At 55.6% G+C, this 22,247-nt stretch overlaps 7 protein-coding genes across 7 annotated transcripts; 3 read left to right on the top strand and 4 right to left on the bottom strand.

The window, feature by feature from the left end:
* Positions 1-262: 262 nt before the first annotated feature.
* Positions 263-2,499, top strand: M406DRAFT_257334 (serine/threonine-protein kinase nrc-2; the record flags this gene model as incomplete). Its single annotated transcript, XM_040917168.1, has 4 exons — positions 263-1,112; positions 1,219-1,518; positions 1,640-2,021; positions 2,124-2,499. The coding sequence occupies 4 exons, from the start codon at positions 263-265 to the stop codon at positions 2,497-2,499; spliced, it is 1,908 nt and encodes a 635-aa protein (XP_040777274.1).
* Positions 2,500-3,582: 1,083 nt separating this feature from the next.
* On the bottom strand, positions 3,583-6,690 carry M406DRAFT_330143 (uncharacterized protein; the record flags this gene model as incomplete). Its single annotated transcript, XM_040920482.1, has 7 exons — positions 3,583-3,603; positions 3,735-5,669; positions 6,028-6,185; positions 6,344-6,375; positions 6,440-6,470; positions 6,533-6,565; positions 6,618-6,690. The coding sequence occupies 7 exons, from the start codon at positions 6,688-6,690 to the stop codon at positions 3,583-3,585; spliced, it is 2,283 nt and encodes a 760-aa protein (XP_040777273.1).
* Positions 6,691-8,179: 1,489 nt separating this feature from the next.
* Positions 8,180-10,870, bottom strand: M406DRAFT_79046 (uncharacterized protein). The gene is made up of 5 exons (XM_040925980.1): positions 10,243-10,870; positions 9,680-10,161; positions 9,542-9,570; positions 9,218-9,401; positions 8,180-9,166 (listed from the first exon to the last, which is right to left on the bottom strand). The coding sequence occupies exons 1-5, from the start codon at positions 10,475-10,477 to the stop codon at positions 8,786-8,788; spliced, it is 1,311 nt and encodes a 436-aa protein (XP_040777272.1). The 5' UTR covers positions 10,478-10,870; the 3' UTR covers positions 8,180-8,785.
* Positions 10,871-11,971: 1,101 nt separating this feature from the next.
* On the top strand, positions 11,972-12,486 carry M406DRAFT_339562 (uncharacterized protein; the record flags this gene model as incomplete). Its single annotated transcript, XM_040921457.1, has 2 exons — positions 11,972-12,109; positions 12,190-12,486. The coding sequence occupies 2 exons, from the start codon at positions 11,972-11,974 to the stop codon at positions 12,484-12,486; spliced, it is 435 nt and encodes a 144-aa protein (XP_040777271.1).
* A 78-nt stretch (positions 12,487-12,564) lies between these two features.
* On the bottom strand, positions 12,565-13,394 carry M406DRAFT_256783 (P-loop containing nucleoside triphosphate hydrolase protein; the record flags this gene model as incomplete). Its single annotated transcript, XM_040917124.1, has 3 exons — positions 12,565-12,846; positions 12,974-13,208; positions 13,327-13,394. 3 exons carry the CDS (start codon positions 13,392-13,394, stop codon positions 12,565-12,567), a joined length of 585 nt encoding a protein of 194 aa, XP_040777270.1.
* A 493-nt stretch (positions 13,395-13,887) lies between these two features.
* Positions 13,888-15,903, top strand: M406DRAFT_68667 (uncharacterized protein; the record flags this gene model as incomplete). Its single annotated transcript, XM_040925189.1, has 1 exon — positions 13,888-15,903. One exon carries the CDS (start codon positions 13,888-13,890, stop codon positions 15,901-15,903), a length of 2,016 nt encoding a protein of 671 aa, XP_040777269.1.
* Positions 15,904-16,061: 158 nt separating this feature from the next.
* Positions 16,062-16,970, bottom strand: M406DRAFT_339559 (uncharacterized protein; the record flags this gene model as incomplete). The annotated part of the gene is made up of 4 exons (XM_040921456.1): positions 16,062-16,507; positions 16,614-16,618; positions 16,734-16,738; positions 16,824-16,970. 4 exons carry the CDS (start codon positions 16,968-16,970, stop codon positions 16,062-16,064), a joined length of 603 nt encoding a protein of 200 aa, XP_040777268.1.
* Between the last annotated feature and the right edge of the window lie 5,277 nt (positions 16,971-22,247).

The following is a 22,247-nucleotide window of genomic DNA, read 5'->3' as shown; positions in this document are numbered from 1 at the left end:
GACTCGTCCCTACCAGCATTCCCCTAAATCTCGGCTGCCAGCCAGCCTGCCAGCCCTGCCAGAGCCAGCAAGTACATGACCTCCGCAACTGCAACTTGCACTGCACACTCGCTGCACCGCGCAAATGCTCACCACCCCAAACAATCTCCACACCTCACGATGGCATCGTCGTCCCTCTCGCACCCCCTCCTCTCATGATACCCTCTCTGCCTCTACCGCTACTGCTGCTGCTGCCGCTGCCGCCACCGTCACCATTTCCAAGATGCCCTCGTCGTCGTCGTCCAAGCAGCCCAATGGCAACAGCCACTTTCCCCAGAAGCTGAAGAACTTCTTCCGCATCTCCAGCTTTAACAACGAGAAGGGTCTCTCCATCTCCTCCACCGGCGCCGCTGGCGACTCACACTCTCACTTCGTCGGCGCCAACGGCTCCGGCAAGACCGACAAGAACTCGTTCCGCCAGTCCAGGTTCTTCGCCACCGTCGGCCGCCTCCGGAGCACCACCACCGCCAGCGAGGGCCACCCGCTCGACGAGGCCCTCAGCCCGACTGCCCACGCCAACCCTTACTTTGCCCACCAGGGCCCGCCCGCCCTGCGTCACCACAACGAGGGTTCCGTGCCACCCTCTCCGCCCGACACCCCCGAGCTCAAGGTCGACGGCCCCGGCGGCAGCCCCGCCGAGCAGCCCACCGCCGCCACCAAGGAGGAGCTCGCCCGCAAGCTCAGGAGGGTTGCCAGCGCCCCCAACGCCCAGGGCCTCTTCTCCAAGGGCGCCAAGGGCAGCGGCGAGAGGCCCGCCACCGCAGAGCTTGGGAAGGAACCCCTCGTCGAGAACAAGAGCGCCAGCACCCTGGGTCTCGTCTCCAGCAGCGATGCCACCGATCCAAACAGCCTTGCCCTCGCCGTCCCCGATTCCGACGGCCTCTCCCCCTTGCCCTCACCGGGCCGCACCCCCTTGGCCTTTAGGAGGACCTACAGCTCGAATTCCATCAAGGTCAGGAACGTCGAGGTCGGCCCGTCTAGCTTCGACAAGATCAAGCTGATCGGCAAGGGAGATGTCGGCAAGGTCTACCTCGTCAAGGAGAAGAAGAGCAGCCGGCTGTATGCCATGAAAGGTACGTTCATTGTTCTCTTCACCCCGGGCGTTGTGTGTGCGTATAAAAAAAAAAAAAAAAAAAGACAAGTAAACAAGGGAAAGGAAGCTGACGATTCTACAAACAGTGCTGAGCAAGAAGGAGATGATCAAGCGCAACAAGATCAAGAGGGCCCTGGCTGAGCAGGAGATTCTCGCGACCAGCAATCACCCCTTCATCGTCACTCTCTACCACTCCTTCCAGTCTGAGGATTACCTCTACCTGTGCATGGAGTACTGCAGCGGCGGGGAGTTCTTCAGGGCCCTACAGACCCGCCCTGGCAAGTGCATAGCCGAGGATGATGCGCGCTTCTACGCTGCAGAGGTCACCGCCGCCCTGGAGTACCTCCACCTCATGGGTTTCATCTATCGTGACCTGAAGCCAGAGAGTAAGTTGTCCAGCCTAGGAAACCTGCTCTTCTCAGAACAAGAGAGATGGGGGAGTGGGGGGGGGGGGGGTTGGTTCCGAGAGGATGGCTCGCTAACGTGAAACTTTCAAAAATTGTGCAGATATCCTGCTTCATCAGTCTGGGCACATCATGCTTTCTGATTTTGACCTGTCAAAGCAGTCCGACCCGGGCGGCAAGCCCACCATGATTGTCGGCAAGAATGGCGCGAGCACGACCTCCCTGCCCACGATCGACACCAAATCCTGCATTGCCAACTTTCGCACCAACTCGTTCGTCGGAACTGAGGAGTATATCGCACCCGAGGTCATTAAGGGAAGCGGCCACACGAGCGCTGTCGACTGGTGGACTCTGGGAATCCTGATCTACGAGATGCTGTTCGGCACGACCCCGTTCAAGGGAAAGAACAGGAATGCGACGTTTGCAAATATCCTCAGGGAGGATGTTCCGTTTCCAGATCACTCGAATTCCCCTCAGATATCAAAGTGAGAAACCCCCTCCCCTCTACAGCAGCCAGAACGGGCTTCTTTCTTTCCCTTCCCCCAACTGTCTTTTGCGCTTCATTACTAATTATCATCTCTTAACAGTCTCTGCAAGTCCTTGATCCGCAAGCTGCTCATCAAGGATGAGAACCGTCGCCTGGGCGCCCGCGCAGGGGCATCTGATATCAAGGTGCATCCTTTCTTCAGAACAACCCAGTGGGCTCTGATCCGGCACATGAAGCCCCCCATCGTCCCGAACCCAGCCCGTGGCCTGGATACGAGCAACTTCCGCAACGTGAAGGAGAGCGAGAGCGTGGATATCAGCGGTTCCCGGCCTATGAATGGTGTGCCGCTGGATAGTGGCCTGGCCACACCCGGCGGGGAGATGGTCGACCCGTTCGAGGAGTTCAACAGCGTGACGCTGCATCATGATGGTGACGAGCACGATTCCGATGCTGGATACGACTCGTCCCCCCACTGAGCTCTCGCCCGAAACACGACGATGATGATCCCGACGAAACATGACGTGAGGGAGGGCCCGGACTTGTTCATTTTTCCCCGGCAGACCCACATATACAAGGGGCCCGGCCACGCTTGCATCACCTCAGATGCAGCCTCGACCAACGGAACAGTTCACAAGACAGCCTCTGGCGGCCGACCAGCCGAATTTACGTACCACCAAGCATCAGGAGACTACATTCCACAGGCGGAGGACGATTCTGGGGGTCCAATGGCCCCTGCTATTAGCCTTTCCCCCCCCCCCCCCTTTCTTTTTGACATTTCCTTACCACACTCATTTTGAAAGAACCAGAAGCTTCACAAGGAGAGCAGAAATTGAAGACAGCACACGCAGAGAAGAAGCACAAGAAGAAGAAGAAGAAGAAGAAGAAGAAGGGTAGGGACTTGCATACTGGGCACAGTGGCGTCTTGCGGATACGGCGTTTTGGGGGGTTTTCAGAGATAAGGGGCAAAATGGTATTAAGCACACCTGCTATCTGCTTTCTTCTGATTCGTCCTGCCGCCTTCTGTCTTTTTTACTCCCTCCTCGGTGCTCTGTATAGCCCCTACAGTACGTTCCCAGAACGGTCTGGCATGAAGACATGATGATTCCAAAGTGGTGAACCCTATAGCGAAGAACTACGACAATAGCAACAGCAACAGAGGTGGATATTAAAGCTAGTGGACGGCCCATATGCAACCAAGGACAGCAGATGCGATATTGATGATGGAAACGGCCGGCGATACTCAAGAGAAAGAGAAAGAGACTTTGAACAGGGAGGAGGTGTCATTTTCAGTTGGGTCGAGACGAGGGAAAGAAAGTTACTATGGTGATTCATATACAAAAGGGTGCATCTGGCAATTGTCCCTGAAGCTCGAGATCAATCCAACTTTTTGCAGACAACAAGGCATCCAATCCAACCTACCGACCAACCGGCTGACCTCCTGACTTTGAAGCAGGGTGGTTGTGTATTTGGCATAATGCTGATGATGGGTTTGGGCGCTGAAGATTGGAAATCATCTACTTTGGTGGATGGCCTGTTGTAAAAACCCCGTCTCCTCTACACTACAGCTTGCTTTTCAGCAGCTGCATCAAAATAAACATATGTCTTCTTTTTTTGAAAAGGAAGGAGAGAAGGCCAGCCCAGGCTGGGTAGGCCAAGCAGGTGAAGCTATCTGGGGGAGTCAGGCTCAGAGGGAAGGTGCCCCGCTACTCACTAACCCTTCTCTACTTTCATCTCTCGTCTCACGCCACCGGCCCTCGACAGGTGGCCCGTCCTTCACCCTGTGAGGCTTCTGCCTCGTGAGGATGCACTTGGCCGCGCCGGCCCAGCCCAGTTGTTTCTTTCGATACATGTGCGGGCGACGAGGCTTGTCAGGAGGGAGCGCGGAGTAGTGATGGTCGTCCATGTTGATGATTACGTCGCCTGCGTTGTAGGTAACGTCCTCGGACTGCAGGGGGGGCCTGGATGCCGGTGCTGGGGGCCGCGAAGAGACCTCCTCGTCCACCACGACTGCGTTTCCCTCGAGACCCGTCACTATGTTGCCCACGAGTTCGGAGCGGACTTCGGGACGTGAATGCAAGGGTGTCTTGGGCGGCAAGGTGGACTCTTCCATGCTTGATGCGGATGGGGATGAGGACGGTTGCTGTTGTTGTTGTTGATGGTGGTGGTGGTGGTACTGATTCTGTTCGTTTGCTTCTGTCTTTCCCTTCTTCTTCTTCTTCTTCTTCTTCTTCTTCTTCTCCTCCTTCTTCTTTCTCTTGTTCCTCCCCTTCTCGTCCTCTCTCCCGTCGTCATCGGAGGGGGTGACCTCCTCCCATACCTCGGCCCCGCGCAGCTTGTCCGCGTAGATGATTAGGACCGTCAGGAGGACAAGCGGCGCGGCGGCGGCCCAGAAGACCCAGAAGAGAGGCTGGCCGGGCTCGAAGTCGGCGTTCATGGAGAGCACGGACGAGACGATGGACACGGGGAGAAGGACGCCGCCGAGGTAGGACACGCGGTCTAGGGAGCGCTGGTGGTCGTCGTCGACATTATCAGCAGGTGGTAGTGGTGGTCGTGGCGGCGGCCTTGGGTAGACTTGCTGAGCCGGATACCGGCGCCTGGCTTGCTCGGCGGCATCGGCGGCATCGGCGGTGAGCAGGGTTATCCGGATCTGGAGGCGGCGGATGAGCTCGGTCCAGTCTGGGCGAGGGATGGTGGTGGCAGTGCCTGGGGTTCTGCCCACCAGAGCTGTCCTCCTCTCCCTCTGCTGTGCAAGATCGTTGGCCATGTCGAGGTTTCCCTCCAGGGCCTGCAGGGCTAACCACTGCAGGGACGTCCAGCTGTCATCGAACGGGGGTGGCAGCCGCAGGGTGAGCACCTCAAGGAAGTCGAGCCAACGCTCGTATGCCGTCTCTTCCAGGACCTCAATCAACTCCATCTCGTCTCCTACTGTCGCGGCTGATGACTCCCAGCTGAGAGTGGCGTCCAAACCCTCCTGCAATTCTTCCACCAAGTCGGGGAACTCTTCGCCCTCGCCATCTTCCACCACCCCGACGACATTGCGTTTGTCCTGCTGCCTCTCCTCGCTACCACGGGCTTCGTGGCCATCGTCGTGTTCGTCCTCCATCCTCTGCCTCCCCGCGACGGGAATCACGTAACCCTTCCTCCTCGCCCTCGTCGGCGGCCGCATAATGTCGTCCGGGTGGGGTAAGAACTCCCTGCTGCCACCGCTCAGAAGGACCACGTCCACACCACCACCCTCCCCGCCAGTCCTCGCACTGGCGCGGCAGAACATGGCCGACAGGTTCTCCTGGCCCGACACGATCCTGGCCACAGGCTTCCACTTGGCGGCGAGCAGCAGCGAGCTTTGCCAGTGTGATGGGCCCCAATACCGGCAACCTGAGACCAGCTCCGGGTAGGTCCATGTCGCCGCCACCGCAGTAGCAGCCGCCCCGTGACATGAGTGGCGGCGACCGCGTAAGGAAGACGAGGGCTGGCGACGGAGGCCGGCGTGGGCCTCAAGAAAGGCGGTGTCGATGTTCAGCGGAGAGGCGAGCAGGACCGATAGGAATGCCGCTGATGGGCTGCGGACTATGAGGACCGGGTTTCTCCTCCACTTCTTCTGGTTGCTCCTCGTCCCGCCGCTACTTCTAGTGTTATCGAGAACACCCTGTGACGACGCCGGTGAGACTGACGACATAAATAGCGTGTTGTCAGGAGGTGGATGTTGATGATGAACAGCAGCGACAGCAGCGTCGTTGAGAAAATCCTGGAGTGTATTGGGCGTCGGCAGGACTTTCCGCTGACAACGTCTTCGGTGCCGAACTGATTCTCCTCCTTTTCCTTCTCTTTCTCCTCCTCCCAACACTCCTACGCCATCCACGCTGGCGATAGAATCTTCTAGCTCCCACTCTAATACCGAGCACGAGGGTGGCAGCGATTTTCCTTCTACTCCTCCACTGGTATCTGGTTCGAGCCCATCTCCAGGGCTCTGCTCACTGTTCTTGTTACCGTTACTGCCCTCACACGGTCTGGGACTCGCAGGCTGACGTTGCTGTCCTAGCGCCGCCGTGGCGGGAATCTTGTGTGGCCCATCTCGTGGGCTGTCCAGGTTGACGGGCCTTGAGGCGAAGGCGGTATCCCTTGTGCTCGTCATACTCCTGGGCCAGGTGCTGGCAGGGTGGGCCTGCAGTTTTCAAGGAGCTGGGCTGGCGGGTCAAAAGGATGAGATGGGAAATGAAGTCTTATAAGGTGAGTGTGGTGGTGTCCCGAAAGGGAAAGGCGCAAGGTCGTGTGTGGTGAGATCGATTTGGTGAAATGATGTGAATAGACACGACCACAAACCTATGATGATCTCTCTGCTCGCCTTCCACAGGCTATGTGAAGTCGTTGTTCTCTTATTTTTATTGAGAAACAAGCTCATTTTTCTTTGCTGTTGACTTTTTCTTCGGATTTTCTTTCTTCTTTCTCTCTAATTCCGCAAAGCGGCAGGGGACAACACTGTGGCGCTGGCTGAATGATTATCAGACTTACCATAGCGCGTGTACGAGCTCTGCACGATGTCACCTGCTGCTGCTATACAGTAGACTATGCACCGCCCGACCAGAGACACACTAACGTAGATATTTTAAGATGGGTTTTCTCTTTTTTTTCTCTTTCTCTCCTTTCCCCTCGGGGCTGTTCAAGACCATTGTGTATAAAGCATTAGGAAGTCCACTGGGTATGCTAGAATGCTGGCAGATAAATCTCTTAGCTCAACTCAGCCAATGAAGGTGCATTCTCATCGAGCCCAGAAAGCCCAAGTCGTGCTTACAGCCTTGTGACACAAAACACACAGATAAAAGTCTCGATTCTCGCAAAATCTTACACCCCCCCCCCTTTTTTTTTTTTCCTGCGCCCCCCCTAAGGCCTCATTCTCTCTCTGCCTTGCCTTGCAAGCTGAGGCTGTGAAGCCCTTCCTTTTACCACCCCCCGCCCTCCCCCAGCCCAAACTCCTTCCTTTCCACCTCACTGCGCCCTATGTACCGGCGCCGGGGCCGTACAATCTCTCATAGCGTGTCCCTGCTCTCCGCACCTGTAGCAGGTGATCGGCTGGGGCGGTTCGGGACAGTCGTGGCCCAAGTGGCTCTCGCTGCCGCAGCGATGGCATCTTTTGGGTTGTGTGCACTTTAACAAAAGGGCAAAGAAAAAGAGAGAGAAGGCCCGGGGGTTAGTCATGAATTTTATTTATAAAAAGGGATTATGTTCTTGGGGAGAGGTTGGAATGAACCATTTTTGGGGGGGGGGTGGGGGAATGAAGTATGAGAGTAGAAATTCTCATAGGGGACGGGGGGCCTTGTGTGATATGAAAGAATAGAAAAAAGAGAAGAGAGGACGGCAAGGGCATGAGAATGGATGGGGGTGAGGGGAGGAGATTGAATGTTGTGTTGGGACACGGGTTTGAAGGAAGAAAAGGAAGAAGGGGGAAAAGAAAGAGAAAGGAGAAGAAGAAGAAGAAGAAGAAGAAGAAGAAGAAGAAGAAGAAGAAGAAGAAGAAGAAGAAGAAGAAGAAAGACCTACATCTCTCGCCAAGTGGTCTGGACTCCCGCACCGCGCGCACGTCTTGGGATCAGGACAGTCACGAGCAATATGCCCCTTCCTCTTGCACCGCAAACAGAGAATGTTGGGGTCAGTAGAGCCTCTTTTCTGGTATGATGGTGTTGCTGTGTAGCTGCGGGTGGTGATTGTGGTGGCGATTCTGACGGGCTGCTGCTGCTGCTGCTGCTGCTGTGTTGGTGAGGGCCTGGTGGTGAGAAGGGTGGCGAGACCGTGCTGCTGTGGTGGTTGAGCGAGGAAAGGTCTCATAAGCCTTGTTGTCGCGGGCCCTGTGGTCCTAGCCAGGACGGTTTGTGAGGCCATGGTGGATTTATATCTCTGGGTCAATTGAATACTGGCTGTTTTGAGGACGCAGGCGCGGTCTTGGGGGTTTTTTTTTTCACCTTCACTTCCCTTCCCGCATTGACTTTTTAGGTCCCCCTGGTTAAAGGATTATGTAAGCACAACCTCCGTCATCTCACAACACAACGCAAACGCCATGGACCAAATCACCTGACCTTTTCAACTCCATGTTACAAAACAACTCTGTTCATTAATACGGAACGGATAACAAATCTCTCTGTGCGCAAGCGAGATGCAATCGATGCAGGCATGCATGCCATCATCAGACTTCTTCTTATGAGGCCCACTCTTTCTTTGCCTGCGAGGCATGGCCGTAATAGTACCCTCCACCTTGGGCTTGTTAGCTTCTTCTCTAATGTGTATAGCAAGTTTGTCTGTGGTCTAGAGATCGATCTGTTGTCGTGATGGAATAGTGACCGTTCTCGGAAGATAATTCCTTCCGGAAGAGAGAAAAGAGACAGAGAAAGGAAGAAGAAAAAAAAGAACAATATGCAATAATTGTTCCGTAGGTTTCTGACTTTGATGCCCCTGAACCATGAGACCGGAACCTCCCGCCTGCCCACTACTTTTTTTTGTTCTTCTTCTTTCGCCTTTGCTATTTTTGGTTCTTCTTAATGATGATGATGATGTTGAAGAACTCGGGAAACCAAATCTACCGGCCTCCAACTCCAGAGCCCAAGACTGGACGGTTTCGGTTGCCTTACCAGGGCGGCAGTCAAGGCCTTTCCCCCACCCCCTTTCACTGAACGCCATTTATGAAATAAAGAGACCATATGAATGATTGTGTGGCGAAGCTGTATTCCCAGCCCACTTTCGTCTTGGATTTCGTCCATCAGTCCCTGCGCCAGCTCAGTCGTGAGGGAACAGAGCGCTGATGGACTCTCCGTGATGCACACGCCGGATAGCCTCGGCAAAGATGTGGGAGACGTCCAGTACCTCAAGCTTGGGACAAGCCTGCCTGTGGCTGTGCTGAGGCACTGAGTTGGTGACAATAATCTTGTCAATGGCAGACGCATTGATACGGGAGATGGCATCGCCACTGAGTATGCCGTGGGTGAGGAGGGCATACACGGTGGTGGCCCCCTCCTTCTTCAAGAGCTTTGCTGCTCTTGTGATGGTGTTGGCGGTGTCGGCCAAATCATCCACCAGGATACATGGGCGCTCTGATACATCGCCAACGAGCATCATGGTGGCATTCTGACGGTCTGAGATCTTGGTCGGGCGTCGCTCCTGCAGGCAACAGTCAGTATGACCCACAGCTTCAAGGGTTCATGTCCCTACCTTGTGGATCAGAGCAAAGCTCAAACCCAAGGCGTCGGCAATCGCCGTTGCACGCTTGGCGCCACCTGCATCTGGACTGACGATGACCGCATCCTTGGAGCTGGGGATCTGTCGTTCAATATACCGCTGCAAAAGTGGCTTTCCGTAGAGATTATCGACGGGAATATCAAAGAACCCCTGATACCTTTTGGTGGCGATAATATGTCAGTGTTGTCCATTCAGCAAGCAGCACCAAGGCTCTGTGTATCAAAAATCGAACAAAACAAATACCCGATGTTGCGGGTTGTCACACATCCACAGAGGTAAATCAAGGGCAATACATACTGAGGGTCATGTAAGTCCATTGTGATTACCTGTGAGAGGAGGAAAAGAGAAGTTAGTACAAGGCACGAACGGTGAGCAACAGCATGCCAACCCCAGCGGGCGTGGAGAGTAAAATCAGGAGCAGGAGGAGGCACATACATGGTCTGCACCGGCACATGTCAAGAGGTCCGCCACCAGGGTCCCAGCCTGTGCTACCCACTGCTTGTACCCAGGTTTTGCCTGGAAGGCATTGATCATCTGAGGGTTCTCATAGTCGTGCGTGGTGTAGTTACCAGTCACCGAAGAGACAGAATTCGCATGGTCGCGGGCGGCGGCGACCCCATTGGCGCCAGAATTTGCGCCCTCGCCGTGCGCCTTGGCAGACCCGTTGCCATTGGCAAGTGAGACCTGTGTAAGCATCTTGGTGATGTCGATGCCGCTGTTCAGGCCGATACTCTTGGGCAGGCCGGGCCCAGGAGTGGCGGGGACGCTCTCGAAGGTATATTTGCCCGACTCGCTAGGGCCCTTGCTTAGAGGTGCACCGGTCTTGTTATAGGGGAGGTCGGGTTGTCGAGAATAAGGGAAGAGGGGTAGGACGGCGGTGACTCTTTTGGCGGAGCCTGTCTTGCAGGCAGAGACCACTAGGCAGGCTTGCGGTCAGCGTACTCGTCTCTCTTGTGTTCTCTCTCGGGGGAAGATCAAGCAGGAGGGAGAGGTCTAACTGATGCAAAGTTCCATGAAGTGGTCGTTGACTTTGACATTGGTATCCTGGGTTCCTGCTGTTTGTATGATGTAGACATCCTTCCCACGGACCGTCTCCTGGATCTCACATCGACTCTCGCCGACAGAGAACTTGGACAGGATACGGTTGCAGGGAGGAATGCCGAGAATATTGCAGATATTGTGTACCAACTCCGGATGGGAGTTGCCCCCAAGCACGACCAAATTGCGCACCATACTGGATAGATTGGATATTCCAGCAAGGTAAATACAGGGGCGGGGAGAGAGAATAGTCGCAACAAGAGTTGCCCTTGTCAGAGAGGCGAGAACAGGCCCACGTTCAGAGAAGGAGGAGGACGAGGACGAGGAAGTTTTCAGGTTGAGCGGTGTCGGTGTCGTCGATACCCTGGTTATTATGCCGCAGATGCAGGCCGTGGGCCGCCGACGTCAAAAATGAGGGCCGAGGATACGCGAGAAGAAACCGCAATGCGCAGAGGAGATGGAAAAGAGGAAAGGGAGAGGGGGGGCAAAGAAGCCAAAAGAGAGTAGCTTGAGCAGTCTCTCTACAGAATGATCATCATGATTTCAACTCGTCGCGGTGATGAGCATGAAAGGTTTGTACGAAAGGTGGGATCGGTGTGAAGAAAACCACAAAGCGTCTTCGGAGGCGCAAAAGTGAGAAAAATGTTCCCCTACACTAGACAGGCCAGTCATCCCCCGGACCCAGGTCTAGGGCCCCCTGCTCCTCCCCCTCCATTGCCAAGCGAGTACTATGGTACACTGTGGTTTAGGGACAGGGCCCTGCCATACAGGGTTACCTTTAGCGTACACAGTACCTGGAACAGCCTGCAGCAGACCTGCACAGGCGACGTCACATTTACAGGTACTTTACCCTGGTCAAGACTCCTTCCATTGAACCACAAATCTCCTTTCTTCATGCAGAGTTGCTCTTCAAGTGATAGACAATGAATGCATTGCCCTTACAGATGATGCCACAATCGTGTATCCCGTTGCACCAAGAACATTACAAGATCTTCTACAGAGCACCGCTTTACTTTCATTCCTCAACAGAAGATAACTCGGGGAGGAACACACGGGTACGTACCTGCTCACCTAGAGATGGGCAACTTGAGGTGGGGTAGATCGTAGGACTGGCCTATCATTGGTCCTTGATTGCAACACAGTGACTAAACTTATGTGCCCCTCCCTTCCAAAATGCCCCTCGAGTTTGGTGTTAGACTTTTCGATACACCCATCCATCCATCACACCCCTCTGCAAAACTTGCCTGTCAAAAACTCAACCTGCCAAACCCAGGCTGGATCTTTCCCAGTGCCAGCTCCAATAGCCATTCTCCTTTCTGCACACCCTGCTGTTCACAGTGTTGAAAAAATTAGACAAGGCTCCACAGACTGGGTCGTGGAGAGTGTGGCAGGCAATTTTTTCCGCCGGCTTTTGATGAAGTACTACAAAAGTGCTTTACCCACAAATACCAACCACCAAAACCAATCTGGCTGCAGTGCATCATAACCACCAGACCGTTCAGCTAGTCACACATTTTAAGGACGGAGTAGCTCATCAGCACATTCAGCTGAGACTCAAAACAAGGAGTGATCAGAATTTCGGGTCTGACGTGGGACCTGCAAACTGCACGACCTGCTGCTTCAGTAGAGGAACCAGATTCGACAGCTGTTCTCCTCCCTGTCCACCACCTCTCCGGGCTATTAGTTGCCATGAAGATCCTCGAGTCTCAGAATGCTGTCCTGACCAACTTTGAGGTCTATCAACATCTGCTCAATGAACAGTACAAGTTCAAAGACCATGAACGCAGGAAAAAGGTTCCACGCAACGTGCAGACCATCGTCAAGGAGGCAAGCCTCTCTCTCATTCCCATTTCATTGATTGTGAATGAAGATGAGTGACACTATGGAAGCTAACAGAGAAAGCACAGGTCCTAGAATACCTCAAGACATCGCCCAACCCCTTCAGCCAGCAGCCCATCACCTACAATGGCTTCACCATCAATCGTCTGGTTGACAGGCTGCACAACTATGATCTCACTAAGGGTGAGATGATCATGATCCTCAATGTGCGCCCTGAAAACCTGGCCATCCTGAGTTCTTGCATCGAGGACTTCATGACTCGGTTTACAGAGGACCAGCAGCAGGAGATCCAGACCATCATCGAGGAGGTGCTTGGACCTTTTCCTGTTAGGGAGCATGCAGAAGAGGGAGAAGAGGCTGCCTGAGGTCTTATCCTCCACAGTTGGACCAAACATCAACTCATCTGCTGACCATGGGCCCATGCATCCCCTGTTCATCTGCATTCACATCACAGCACACCCTCCGCTACTCTGGCCGCCCTCTTCAGAAGCTGTCTGAGCAACTACATCAAGGAGATCCTCGTATGCTATATCCAGGAGGTCACCATTGAGGGCAGAGCATTCAATATACCGATCCGCTCTCACTGCTTGGGCAACCTGGTAAGCCTCATTGGGTGGGATAAATGTGTCATCTGCATCCCTGGGCCTCAGGTCCCGCTTGAGGCCCACGACAACGATAGGGATGTTGCTCTCGTCCGGGAACGTTTTGCGGACTTCCTTGATCCACTACGGGACAGGCACACACACACACACACATACCACAATTTGTCAGTCAGGATCTGATGAAGGAGATGAATTTCTTGGGAAAAGAGGGGGGTGGAGGGGGGGAGGGGCGACGGGAAGGGCGACTTACAATGTCCTTGATGTTCACGAGACTCTGGCGCTCGCTTACATCAAAGCAGAGCAGGATGATCTGAGGCTTGAGAGTTCGCCAGTCCTGGGGGCTGGCAGTGTCGGAAAACTCCAGTTGGAACCGCAACGGGCCTTGTACAAGGTGATGAAGGAACGGCTGCTCTTTATCGTTCACTCTGCTGGGCACCTTATTCAATCTCGTGACCCTTACGCCATTGCTTCCCCCTCTGATGCGCCTATTTTCTATGTCAGCCAGGCCTACTTTAGTATAAATTACCAAGGGTCCTGGTCCTCCTAACTTTATTGAAGTACTAGGGGTTGTCAGGCATGGACGGAAGACTTGAGCGCACTCACGACAGGAACGTGGACTTCCCACATTTGTCGTCACCCAACGCTAGGATCGATACCTTGTAAGGTTCCATAAAGATGCTGCTTGTTTCTGATGATATGCTGGAAATTTGTGTGATTGGATAGTGGAGGCGGGTCATTCGTTGTTGTCTGCAGAAAAGAAAGAGGGACAGTATATGATCCGAGGGGGAGCTTCTTATCGATAAGAATTTTACGCTGTACTACATGGTACAAGGTACTGTAAAATTCACAGTACTAATACCACTTCTGTTTGTCCATCTCTCGCAACACATGATAGCCGCAGAAATAATCCCCTTTGCTTGAGAAACCCTCACAACAGCGTTTTTATAGGATGAGTGGAGGAAGTCCCGCATGAAATCACGCAGAATAAGTAGTCACGGCACAGCATGGCATGAACTCAAAACCTCCGTCCAACTCCTCATACACAACCGCAGACGCATATCCTCCTCGCCTCTGTGGCAGTCCTCATCCTCCTCCTGCATACGCCCGCTCTTCCTGTTCTGGCCCGTCTTGGTTCTCAGGAGGACATTGACTTCAGTCGTCAAGATGACTGACTACAACAAGTGGCCCAAGGAAGAGCTCATAAGGAGGGTGAAAGAGCTCGAGTCCCAGCTGGCCTCCCAACCCACCACCAATGATGCCCTCCCAGAATCCACAGCACCACCCACAGGCCTCCTCGCCCAAGAGGATGGCGGCGACCCAGACCAGCCCGCCAAGAAGAAGGCGAAAAAGTCCTCCAAACCCTTGGACCCTTCCAAGTACACGACGCGCTTCATAGCGCTCAAGCTCGCGTACATTGGCAAGAACTACAACGGCTTCGAGTACCAGTCGTCAGGCAGCCTGTCGACGATCGAGGAGGAGTTGTGGAAGGCCCTCGTGCGGGCATGCCTTGTGTTCCCTGCCCCAGACAGGCCACACGAGGTCGACTGGAACGTGTGCGAGTACTCCAAGTGCGGGCGGACGGACCGCGGGGTGAGCGCTTTTGGGCAGGTGGTTGCGCTGCGGGTGAGGAGCAACAAGCCTGCGAGGAGGAGGAGGACTGAGGAGGACAAGAAGCAGAAGGCCGTCGTGGAGGGCCAGCAGGCCGGTGGTGTGTCTACGACGACGGGAGGTGAGGGTGGTGACGGTGACAACAAGGATGTCACGATGACCGAGGCCTCGCCACAACAGGAAGCACAGGAGGCGGAGCAGGAGGAAGCAGAAGAGGAAGACGACACACCGTTCCCCGTGGAGCAAGAGATTCAGTACTGTAAGGTGCTCAACCGCATCCTGCCCCCTGACATCAAAGTCTACGCCTGGTGTCCGAACCCGCCGCCCGAGTTCTCGGCACGCTTCAGCTGTCGCGAGAGGCAGTACCGCTATTTCTTCACACAGCCGGCCTTCTCACCACTCCCCAACTTTCTCGAGAAAGCTCGGGCTACAGAAAACGGCCGCGCCCCATCATCATCATCCTCATCGTCCTCCTCCTCCTCCAAACCCAAAGACGGCTGGCTCGACATCGACGCGATGCGCCAGGCAGCAAAAATGTTCCAAGGCCTCCATGACTTCCGCAACTTCTGCAAGGTCGACCCGTCCAAGCAAATCACCAACTTTGTCCGCCGCATCTACGAGGCCGACATCGTCGAGGTGGACGGCGTCGACACGTCCCTCCCTTACCTCACAGGCCCCCAGTTCCGCAACCCTTCTTCCTCCTCCTCCTCGTCCTTCTCCTCCTCCTCGTCCTTCTCCTCCTCCTCGTCCTTCTCCTCCTCCTCGTCCTTCTCCTCCTCCTCGTCCTCGCAAGGCGAAGACGGCCTCGTCGCCCCCACCAACCGCTACCCAAAGGTCTACTACTTCCACGTCCGCGGCTCCGCCTTCCTGTGGCACCAGATCCGCTGCATGGTCGCAGTCCTCTTCCTCGTCGGGCAGGGCCTCGAACCGCCCGCCACCGTCGCCGAGCTCCTCGACGTCGGCCGCAACCCAAGGCGGCCCAACTACGTGCTGGCCGACGATGCGCCGCTGGTGCTGTGGGACTGCGTGTTTGGGCGCGACGGCACAGCGGCCGCGGCACATAGCCCTGCGACGACCGAAGGGTCCATATTACCACCACCATCACCAGCAGGAAGTGGAGACGACCTGGATTGGCTGTCCGTCGGCGGCGAGGGCGATAGCCCGCTCAACCTGCACGGCACCTCTGGGCTGGCCAGCGATCTGTGGTCCTACTGGCGGGAGCGCAAGATGGACGAGATCCTCGCCAACCGGCTGGTGGATCTGGTCTCGCAAAAGACGGACATGGACCGCGTGCCCGAGGGAGAGGTTGTGAAGAAGGGCTCGGTGGAGGCTAGGTTTCTGAATGCGAGGAGCACGCGGGTCTACGAAGGGGGGAATGGCCCGCGGTTCGTGGGGGCCTATGTGCCGGTCCTCAAGAAGGACCTGATTGCGAGCCCTGAGGAGCTGAATGATCGGTGGGCGCAGAGGAAAGGGTTCAAGGATGCGGAGGAGATGAGGGCGAGGGGGAACTGGAGGGAGGTGATCAAGGCAGAGAAGAGCAGCAAGATGGAGACTGGAGGGGGAGATGACTAGATGGAGGATGGTCATTAGACACAATTGCAGCTAATTGCCGGTTATAATAGCAAGCCATATATACATATTTCCAGGGCCAACCGTTCACCCACCCAAAGAAATTATACGTAGCCCGTCGCCAACCCCTTTTTCAGCATGTACAGCTTGTCCTCTTATTTTTATCCATGACTCCCTCCCCGATCCTCAACCACCTTCCTCGCCACCATCCCATCCCCCTCAGGCGGCTCCCACAAACACCCCCTCACCCCTCTCCAAACCCTCTCCACAATCCCCCGCCCCGGCAGCAGCCGCGGAAAGACCACGACGACATCGTCCTCGCCGTCCACCACCACCACCAGGTAGTATCGCACGCCAAACCCGCGGAACGCCTCGTTGATCAGCACGTCGCGGATCTTCTCGGTGGGGATGAAGCGCGTGCCGGCGCGCCAGCTGGCCAGGTACGAGCCGCCCGTCGAGCTGGTCTGCACGCCCAGGCCGCGCAGCACGAGGAGGGACTCGGTCGTGTGCACGCGCAGGGTGGTCAGGTAGAGGAGGGCCGCGCAGAGGGCGTAGAGGGCCGAGGGGGGCAGCGAGGCCGAGGACGGGAGGGAGGTCAGGGCGCGGCCTGGTGGGGTGCGTGCTAGGTGGGCGAGGGCGTAGGGGAGCCAGGCCGGGGTCAGGAGGGTGGTTGGTTGGGGAGGGATGGGCGCTAGTGATTCTGGTGCTGGTACTGATGCTGTTGTCGTGGGCGCATGGTATACGTTGCCGTCATGGTGGTGGTGGTGGTTGTGGTTGTGGTAGGAATAATGGGCCTGTGGCACGGTGCTGCCATTGTGTCCGCTGCCGAGGACAGTGCCTGGTGTTCTCGCGTGGGTAGTGGTGGTCGTGCTATATTCCGTAGGCGGCGGGAGCGTCCATGTCGCGCGCAGGAGGAGCAGGACGGCGAGCGCCAGGAGCAGCCGCAGCAGGAAGACGATGCCGAGGAGGAGGCGGTTGGAGATGGTCGCTGGCGGACTGGTTGTTACTGTGAATTCGGCGGTGGTCGGGGAGGGCCGCCGGACCTCGAGGTGTGGTGATGTCGTGAGCATGGTCGGCTGTGTTTGCGTTTCAAGGAAGAAGGAGGTCGAGGACGAGGAGGAGAAGGAGGAGGAAGGCCGTTGAGGGCTTGGGATCGTCAACGCCGCCGCACCTGATCAGAGGGCCTCATTCGTGGGATGCTGCCTGCTTTTCTGTGGCAATTGCTGTCCCTTATCAGCTGTCCATCATGGCTGTATCTGTTATGTTAGATGGTGGACAACAACAAGCAGTTGGTGTGGTGCTGCCGTTGTCTGTTGCTGCTGTCGTTGATGCAGCAGGCCGAGGGCTGAGGTCGAGAGAGCCAGTTCTAGTAGTTGAAGTTGCGTCAGGGTTCGAGTGCATGCGCAGCAGCGTCCGTTCTTCTTCTACACCTGAACTTTTACCGTGATTGACCCAAAAAAAATCTTGAAAGGACCACCAGATTTCAGAAAGAAAAAAAAAAGATTGAGAAAAAGAAAAAGAAAGTAAAGACTAATATCAAATCATCAATTAACCATATTCGATAAACGCGGAGCCAACTCAAATTCCATACCCCCAAAAGGCGTGCAGCCCAGACCGAATGACTAAGCAAAGTGCTTGGCTATATAAATCATTTGAAAAACTAAAATTACTAGCTGTAATGGCTTAACCGGGATGGAGACACACAATATTCTCATCGGCGCTATTCCATTTCCATCAGAACCCCACCGACTGTGCCCAGCGCGAGCGCGGCAGCGGCCACCCACTCGCTCGGGTAACCAGCGATGCTGTGCTTGTGGCCTGAAGCAACGAAGACGATTCTTGAGGGAGGTTTCACTCTGCAGAGGCGTCTTCACTGTTGCGCGGCGTGTTGGATCACACGGTCGTGGGCTTGGGGTAGTGCAATGAGATGGAGCTGTCAACTCCTATTTTTTTTTTTTCTTCTTTTCTTTTTCTCGCTATTATCTTGTAGTAGACATCCTCCTTCTCCTCTCGATGTCTTTTTGTTGGGTCCTCTCTTTCTTCATGTTGCATGTTCAGTTAGGCGCATGCATGCGCTGAAGCTGTAGGGGCGCTATAGGGCCTTGTAGTGAATCCTGTTAAGTATCGAAACTTTTGCAGAGGCCACCTGTTCGAGCTGACTCCTGTTACTATTTCTTTTTTGGTTTTTGCAACACACCTGCGCTCCAAAACTTCAGGACATCAGACTTAAATGAACAACGTCGCATCTAACACATTGCAAAACACATGGTGGTTTTATATATAGAAAATCCAATCAATCATTGTATTCTGCTTTGCAAACTAACAGTTACTACCTAATAATATCTGCCGTCCCCTTTTGCCTCCTCTGAAGGATTACTTGGTCTTGCGCGAATGAAGAAGAGTTGAAGAGAAATAAACATCGTTGAAAAACTCGACAACGATGGGAAAAAGATTTCCAGAAGATAGAAGACGCCGTGAGGCAGCATTTATCAGACCCGAGTTGAGATTTGAGAATTTTGTTTGTTTGATTTTGTGTTGTTGGGGGGGGGGGGGGGCTTCAAGAATGTGGTGGTGGTCGGTCATTTTGTGGTTCCTCCAGAATATATATGTCTCGTTTCTGTTGCCGTCCATTGTTGCCATCTTCATTTTCCATCCTTCTCTTTCAGCCTTCCCTTCCGTCATCAAGTCATGAATGGGAAAAGGGATCATTAGGATAGCAAGAGGTGGGTGGGTGGCAGGACCGCCGGACAGCCGTCCTGACCCCTCTAGCCGCCGATTTCGTCACTTCGTTAAGACCTCCAAGCTGAGGAAGAAGAACCATTCCGAGTATGAGAATGTGTGAGAGAGATAAGAGACAAGACAGGGGAAGGGATCAAAAATGGTAAAATATGCCATGCAGAGAGAGATATAAGTATGTAAAAAGGAATGTTGAGAATTATACAAAGATCCAAACTGTGTTTGTTGCCCTGAAAACAAGTGCAAGAAAAGAGGAGAAAAAAAGAAATCAAACAAAACTCTGGGAGGAGTGGCAAGATCACGAGTCTCAACATTTCAAGAAACCACGTGTCCATTGTTCCCTTTCGAGCTTCCGTCGTCATCAAAGAAATTTTGGTATCGAATGCGGTGTAGACAACAAAGTCAGAACGCCAGCCGCCATGCTCGAAGCGAACAGAAAAGGAAGAAAAAAAGCAAAATTCGAAAGAAAGACACACAAATCAAGCAGATGCAGACTGCAAGGGAGGAAAGAAGGAGAAATGGAAATCGAAGCAAGGAAAAAGAGGAAAGAAAACAGGTAAAAGAGATTGTCCGCCTCAGATGAGGTCTCCAGGATTCATCCCAGTAGGGAGGTCCCTGAGCGGCCGCCCGTCAATCGGGCTCCTCAGCTCGCGGTTGTGGAAGCTGACTGGCGGGCCCGAGATGCTTCCCGACTTGCTATGTCCAGGCATGGGAATGCTCTCATAGGGCGCAGGCGTGCCAACCTCGATGGGCGACTTGGTGCGGCTGACGACGCTCGAGTTGTTTCTGCTACGTGACGAGCTTCGCAGACGCTCAGTAGCACGGGAAATACGGCCGGCGATGCTGTTGTCCACACTGCTGCGGCCGCGATGGTGACCGCGGGAGGACGGCGGCGCGGGGGCCGGGATGACAGGGACGGTTGTCTCGGTGAGGGGAATCACGCTGTGCTCAGGGGGGGCCTGATCATCGCTGTCCATGACGACCTCAATGGAACCCGAGGTCTTACCACCATATACAACTGGGGCCTTGCCTCCATGGACGAAGGGCAAGGGAGCGGGAGGAGGCGGGGGAGGGATGGCAAGGTGCTGGAGCTCCTTCAGGACGGGCGGGGGCGGAGGTGGAGGAGGCACCTGGTCATCGTGTGAAGGGCGGCTGTTGTTGTTGGACTGGTCAACAATGACATCGTTATCATCAACAGCGCGCCTGAACCCCGAGTGGGCGTCAGGCGTGCTCAGCTTCCTCAGAGAGTTGCCTCTCGCGAGCCTGCCCACACCGTGGCCGTAGCCCTGGAGCGCCTGTGGGGGAACAGGCTCCTCTGGCGGCGCGGACACGCAGCGCTGGATGGCCGGCCGACTCGGCGGCTGGTATACCGTCGAGGGCAGCAATGTAAGTCCAGCACTGCCCGCGCCTGGAGACGAGGCGTCCTTCTTGGGCGACTTGGTCTGGTGAGACGCGTGCGGCGACTGCGGCGACGTAGCCTGCGCAAAGGTCAGGGGAATTGGCGGTACAGGCTCCTCGGGGCTCAAGGGCTTCTGCGTGTCCATGACCAGACGGAAAGCCTTGGGAGTTGCAGGCAGGCCAATGACGGGACGCGTGGGCTGCTGTGCGTACATGCTTCGCCTCTCGGGGTCGGCAGTGCGGCTTCGAGGAGGCAGCTGCTTGGGCTCCACAAATGTGGTGCTGGGGAGCTCAAAGTCGTTGGGCGCAGTGGGCGCACGGGGGATGCTCATGCCAGAGACGGCGGAGAGGGCAGGAGACAGCTCGTCAGGGTGAGGGATCGGGGGCGCAAGGGGTCGTTTGGCAAGAGACTTGCGGCGCTCCTCGAGCTCGCGGGCTGCGGCCTCCTTCTTGAGCTGGCGCTCATCCTTCATGGCTCTCAGGTCGCCAGCGTGGCTGTCCTTGACGAAGTGGACGCCGGGGGTCCTCACTCTGTGCTCAACAGAGCCGTTGTGCTCTTGACGGTGACGGCTCTCAGAGTGGTCGCGAACGCCCTGGTTGGGTGAGGGCTCGCGGGACTTGCTGCCACCACGGGACCTAGCCTTGCTGCGGAACCGAGCCTGCTCCTCCTTGGCTCTCTTGTAATCCTCCTCGTCCTCAGAGCCCTGGAAATGCTGGACACCACCAGCTGACATGGGGACCGGAGAGGTTGGGGACCGAGGCCGCGATCCTTGTGGACCGTTGCTCCGGCCACGAGGGATCTCAATGGGAGCAAGATTTCTCTTCTCATCGCGGCTCGAGTCCCGACGGGTCCGGCTCTTCGAGGAGGCCCGAACAGTGCTTGCCTTGCGGGCGCTGGCCGGTTCATCACCATGCTCGTCATACCCGGGTTGGCTCAGGTTGAGAAGATCCTCGGGAGACATTGGAACAGGAGACCTGGGAGACCGCTTGCCACCCCTAGGAGTGTATCCTCGAGACGAAGTGCGACCGCGGTCGTCGGTGGACTGTTCTTGGGAGGAGCCTGCGGTGCGCGTCCGGCTGCTGTCACGGGTCTTGCTTCGTCCATCCCTGCTCTGGCCGCGGGAGTTGTTCTGCTGGCGCAGCTTGGCCGCCTCGATACTGCTGATGTAGTCGTCCAGGGTCTTCTGGCCGTGGCCGCGCTGCTTGTTGCTGGATGTGGTGGAGATACCAGAAGGTGCACCCGAAGCAGCGCTCGAGATGGAGCCTGGGCCGCGGCGCCTGGATGGCCAGTGGAAGCGAGCAGACGAGACAGACTGCTCTGGGGAGGTCACATCGCTGCCAGAGACGGCATCATCGAGGGACTGAAGCTGAAGCTCGAGACCGCTTGGCATGCGCTCACGAGGCCCGTTGCGGCTGTTGCGACCACTTGCCAAGAGAGCTGCCTGGGACTCGGGGCCCGGGGAAGGCGGTGCCGGCTCTCTTTTGCGGGGGGTATCCCTCATCATCATCGGGCTGGCAGTCGCAGCACGCTGCAGAGACAGGCCCTTGGAGAGGTTCCCATCATCAGTGGATCTCTTGCGGGTATGACCATGGCCGTGCCTAGAGGCAGCATCCAGTGGCGGTGTAAGATTCTCAATGCCAGGGGCGGGCTTCCCGCTGAGTTTTGCCGTGTGTCGCAGGTTGTTGTCGCTCGGCATCTCACCAATGGAGGGGAGTCGTCCTCGATTGAAGTTGCCCTGTGGCCGTGCAGTCGTCGGAGTGGTGAAGGCACTGCGGTTGGACGGTTTGAGGAAGGCACTGGACATCTCCTCCGCTCTGGGAGAGACAGCAGACTCGGCGATCGGGGTGACACCAGCAGCAATGGGAGTCTGGCCGCCATCGTTATTTGAGAAGAATTTGGATTTGGAACTTTGCTCTCCAAAGGATGTGATCAACTTGAGGGCAGACGTCTTCGCAATGCTCCGTTGAGGTCCGCGGTTCAAGCCAGGTGGTGACAGAGGGGGGCTCAGGATCTCGGGGATGCTGGGGCTCGCAGTCACCGCCACGTTGATGTTCTGGAAAGCCATCTGCTGTGCTGAAGGCGACGCCCAAGGTTCAGACGACTCCTTTTCAGTACAGGCAAAGCTAATGTCTCGTCAGTAATGAAAATCAAAGAGAGAAGGAGGATTTTCTCAGGGTTACTGCCGCTGCAACTTACCATCGGATGGCCAACT

Source organism: Cryphonectria parasitica (assembly GCF_011745365.1).
Source record: "Cryphonectria parasitica EP155 unplaced genomic scaffold M406scaffold_4, whole genome shotgun sequence".
NCBI classification, from domain to species: domain Eukaryota; kingdom Fungi; phylum Ascomycota; class Sordariomycetes; order Diaporthales; family Cryphonectriaceae; genus Cryphonectria; species Cryphonectria parasitica.
This window is presented reverse-complemented; position numbering and strand designations above follow the sequence as displayed.

Excerpts from the sequence above, each read along its gene's own strand:
- M406DRAFT_79046 (XM_040925980.1), bottom strand. The coding sequence starts at position 10,477 with ATGGTGCGCAATTTGGTCGTGCTTGGGGGCAACTCCCATCCGGAGTTG. Across the intron at positions 10,162-10,242 it reads CTTCATGGAACTTTGCATCA|TGGTCTCTGCCTGCAAGACA; the intron begins GTTAGACCTCTC and ends AAGCCTGCCTAG. Across the intron at positions 9,167-9,217 it reads GCTTTGCTCTGATCCACAAG|GAGCGACGCCCGACCAAGAT; the intron begins GTAGGGACATGA and ends TGTTGCCTGCAG.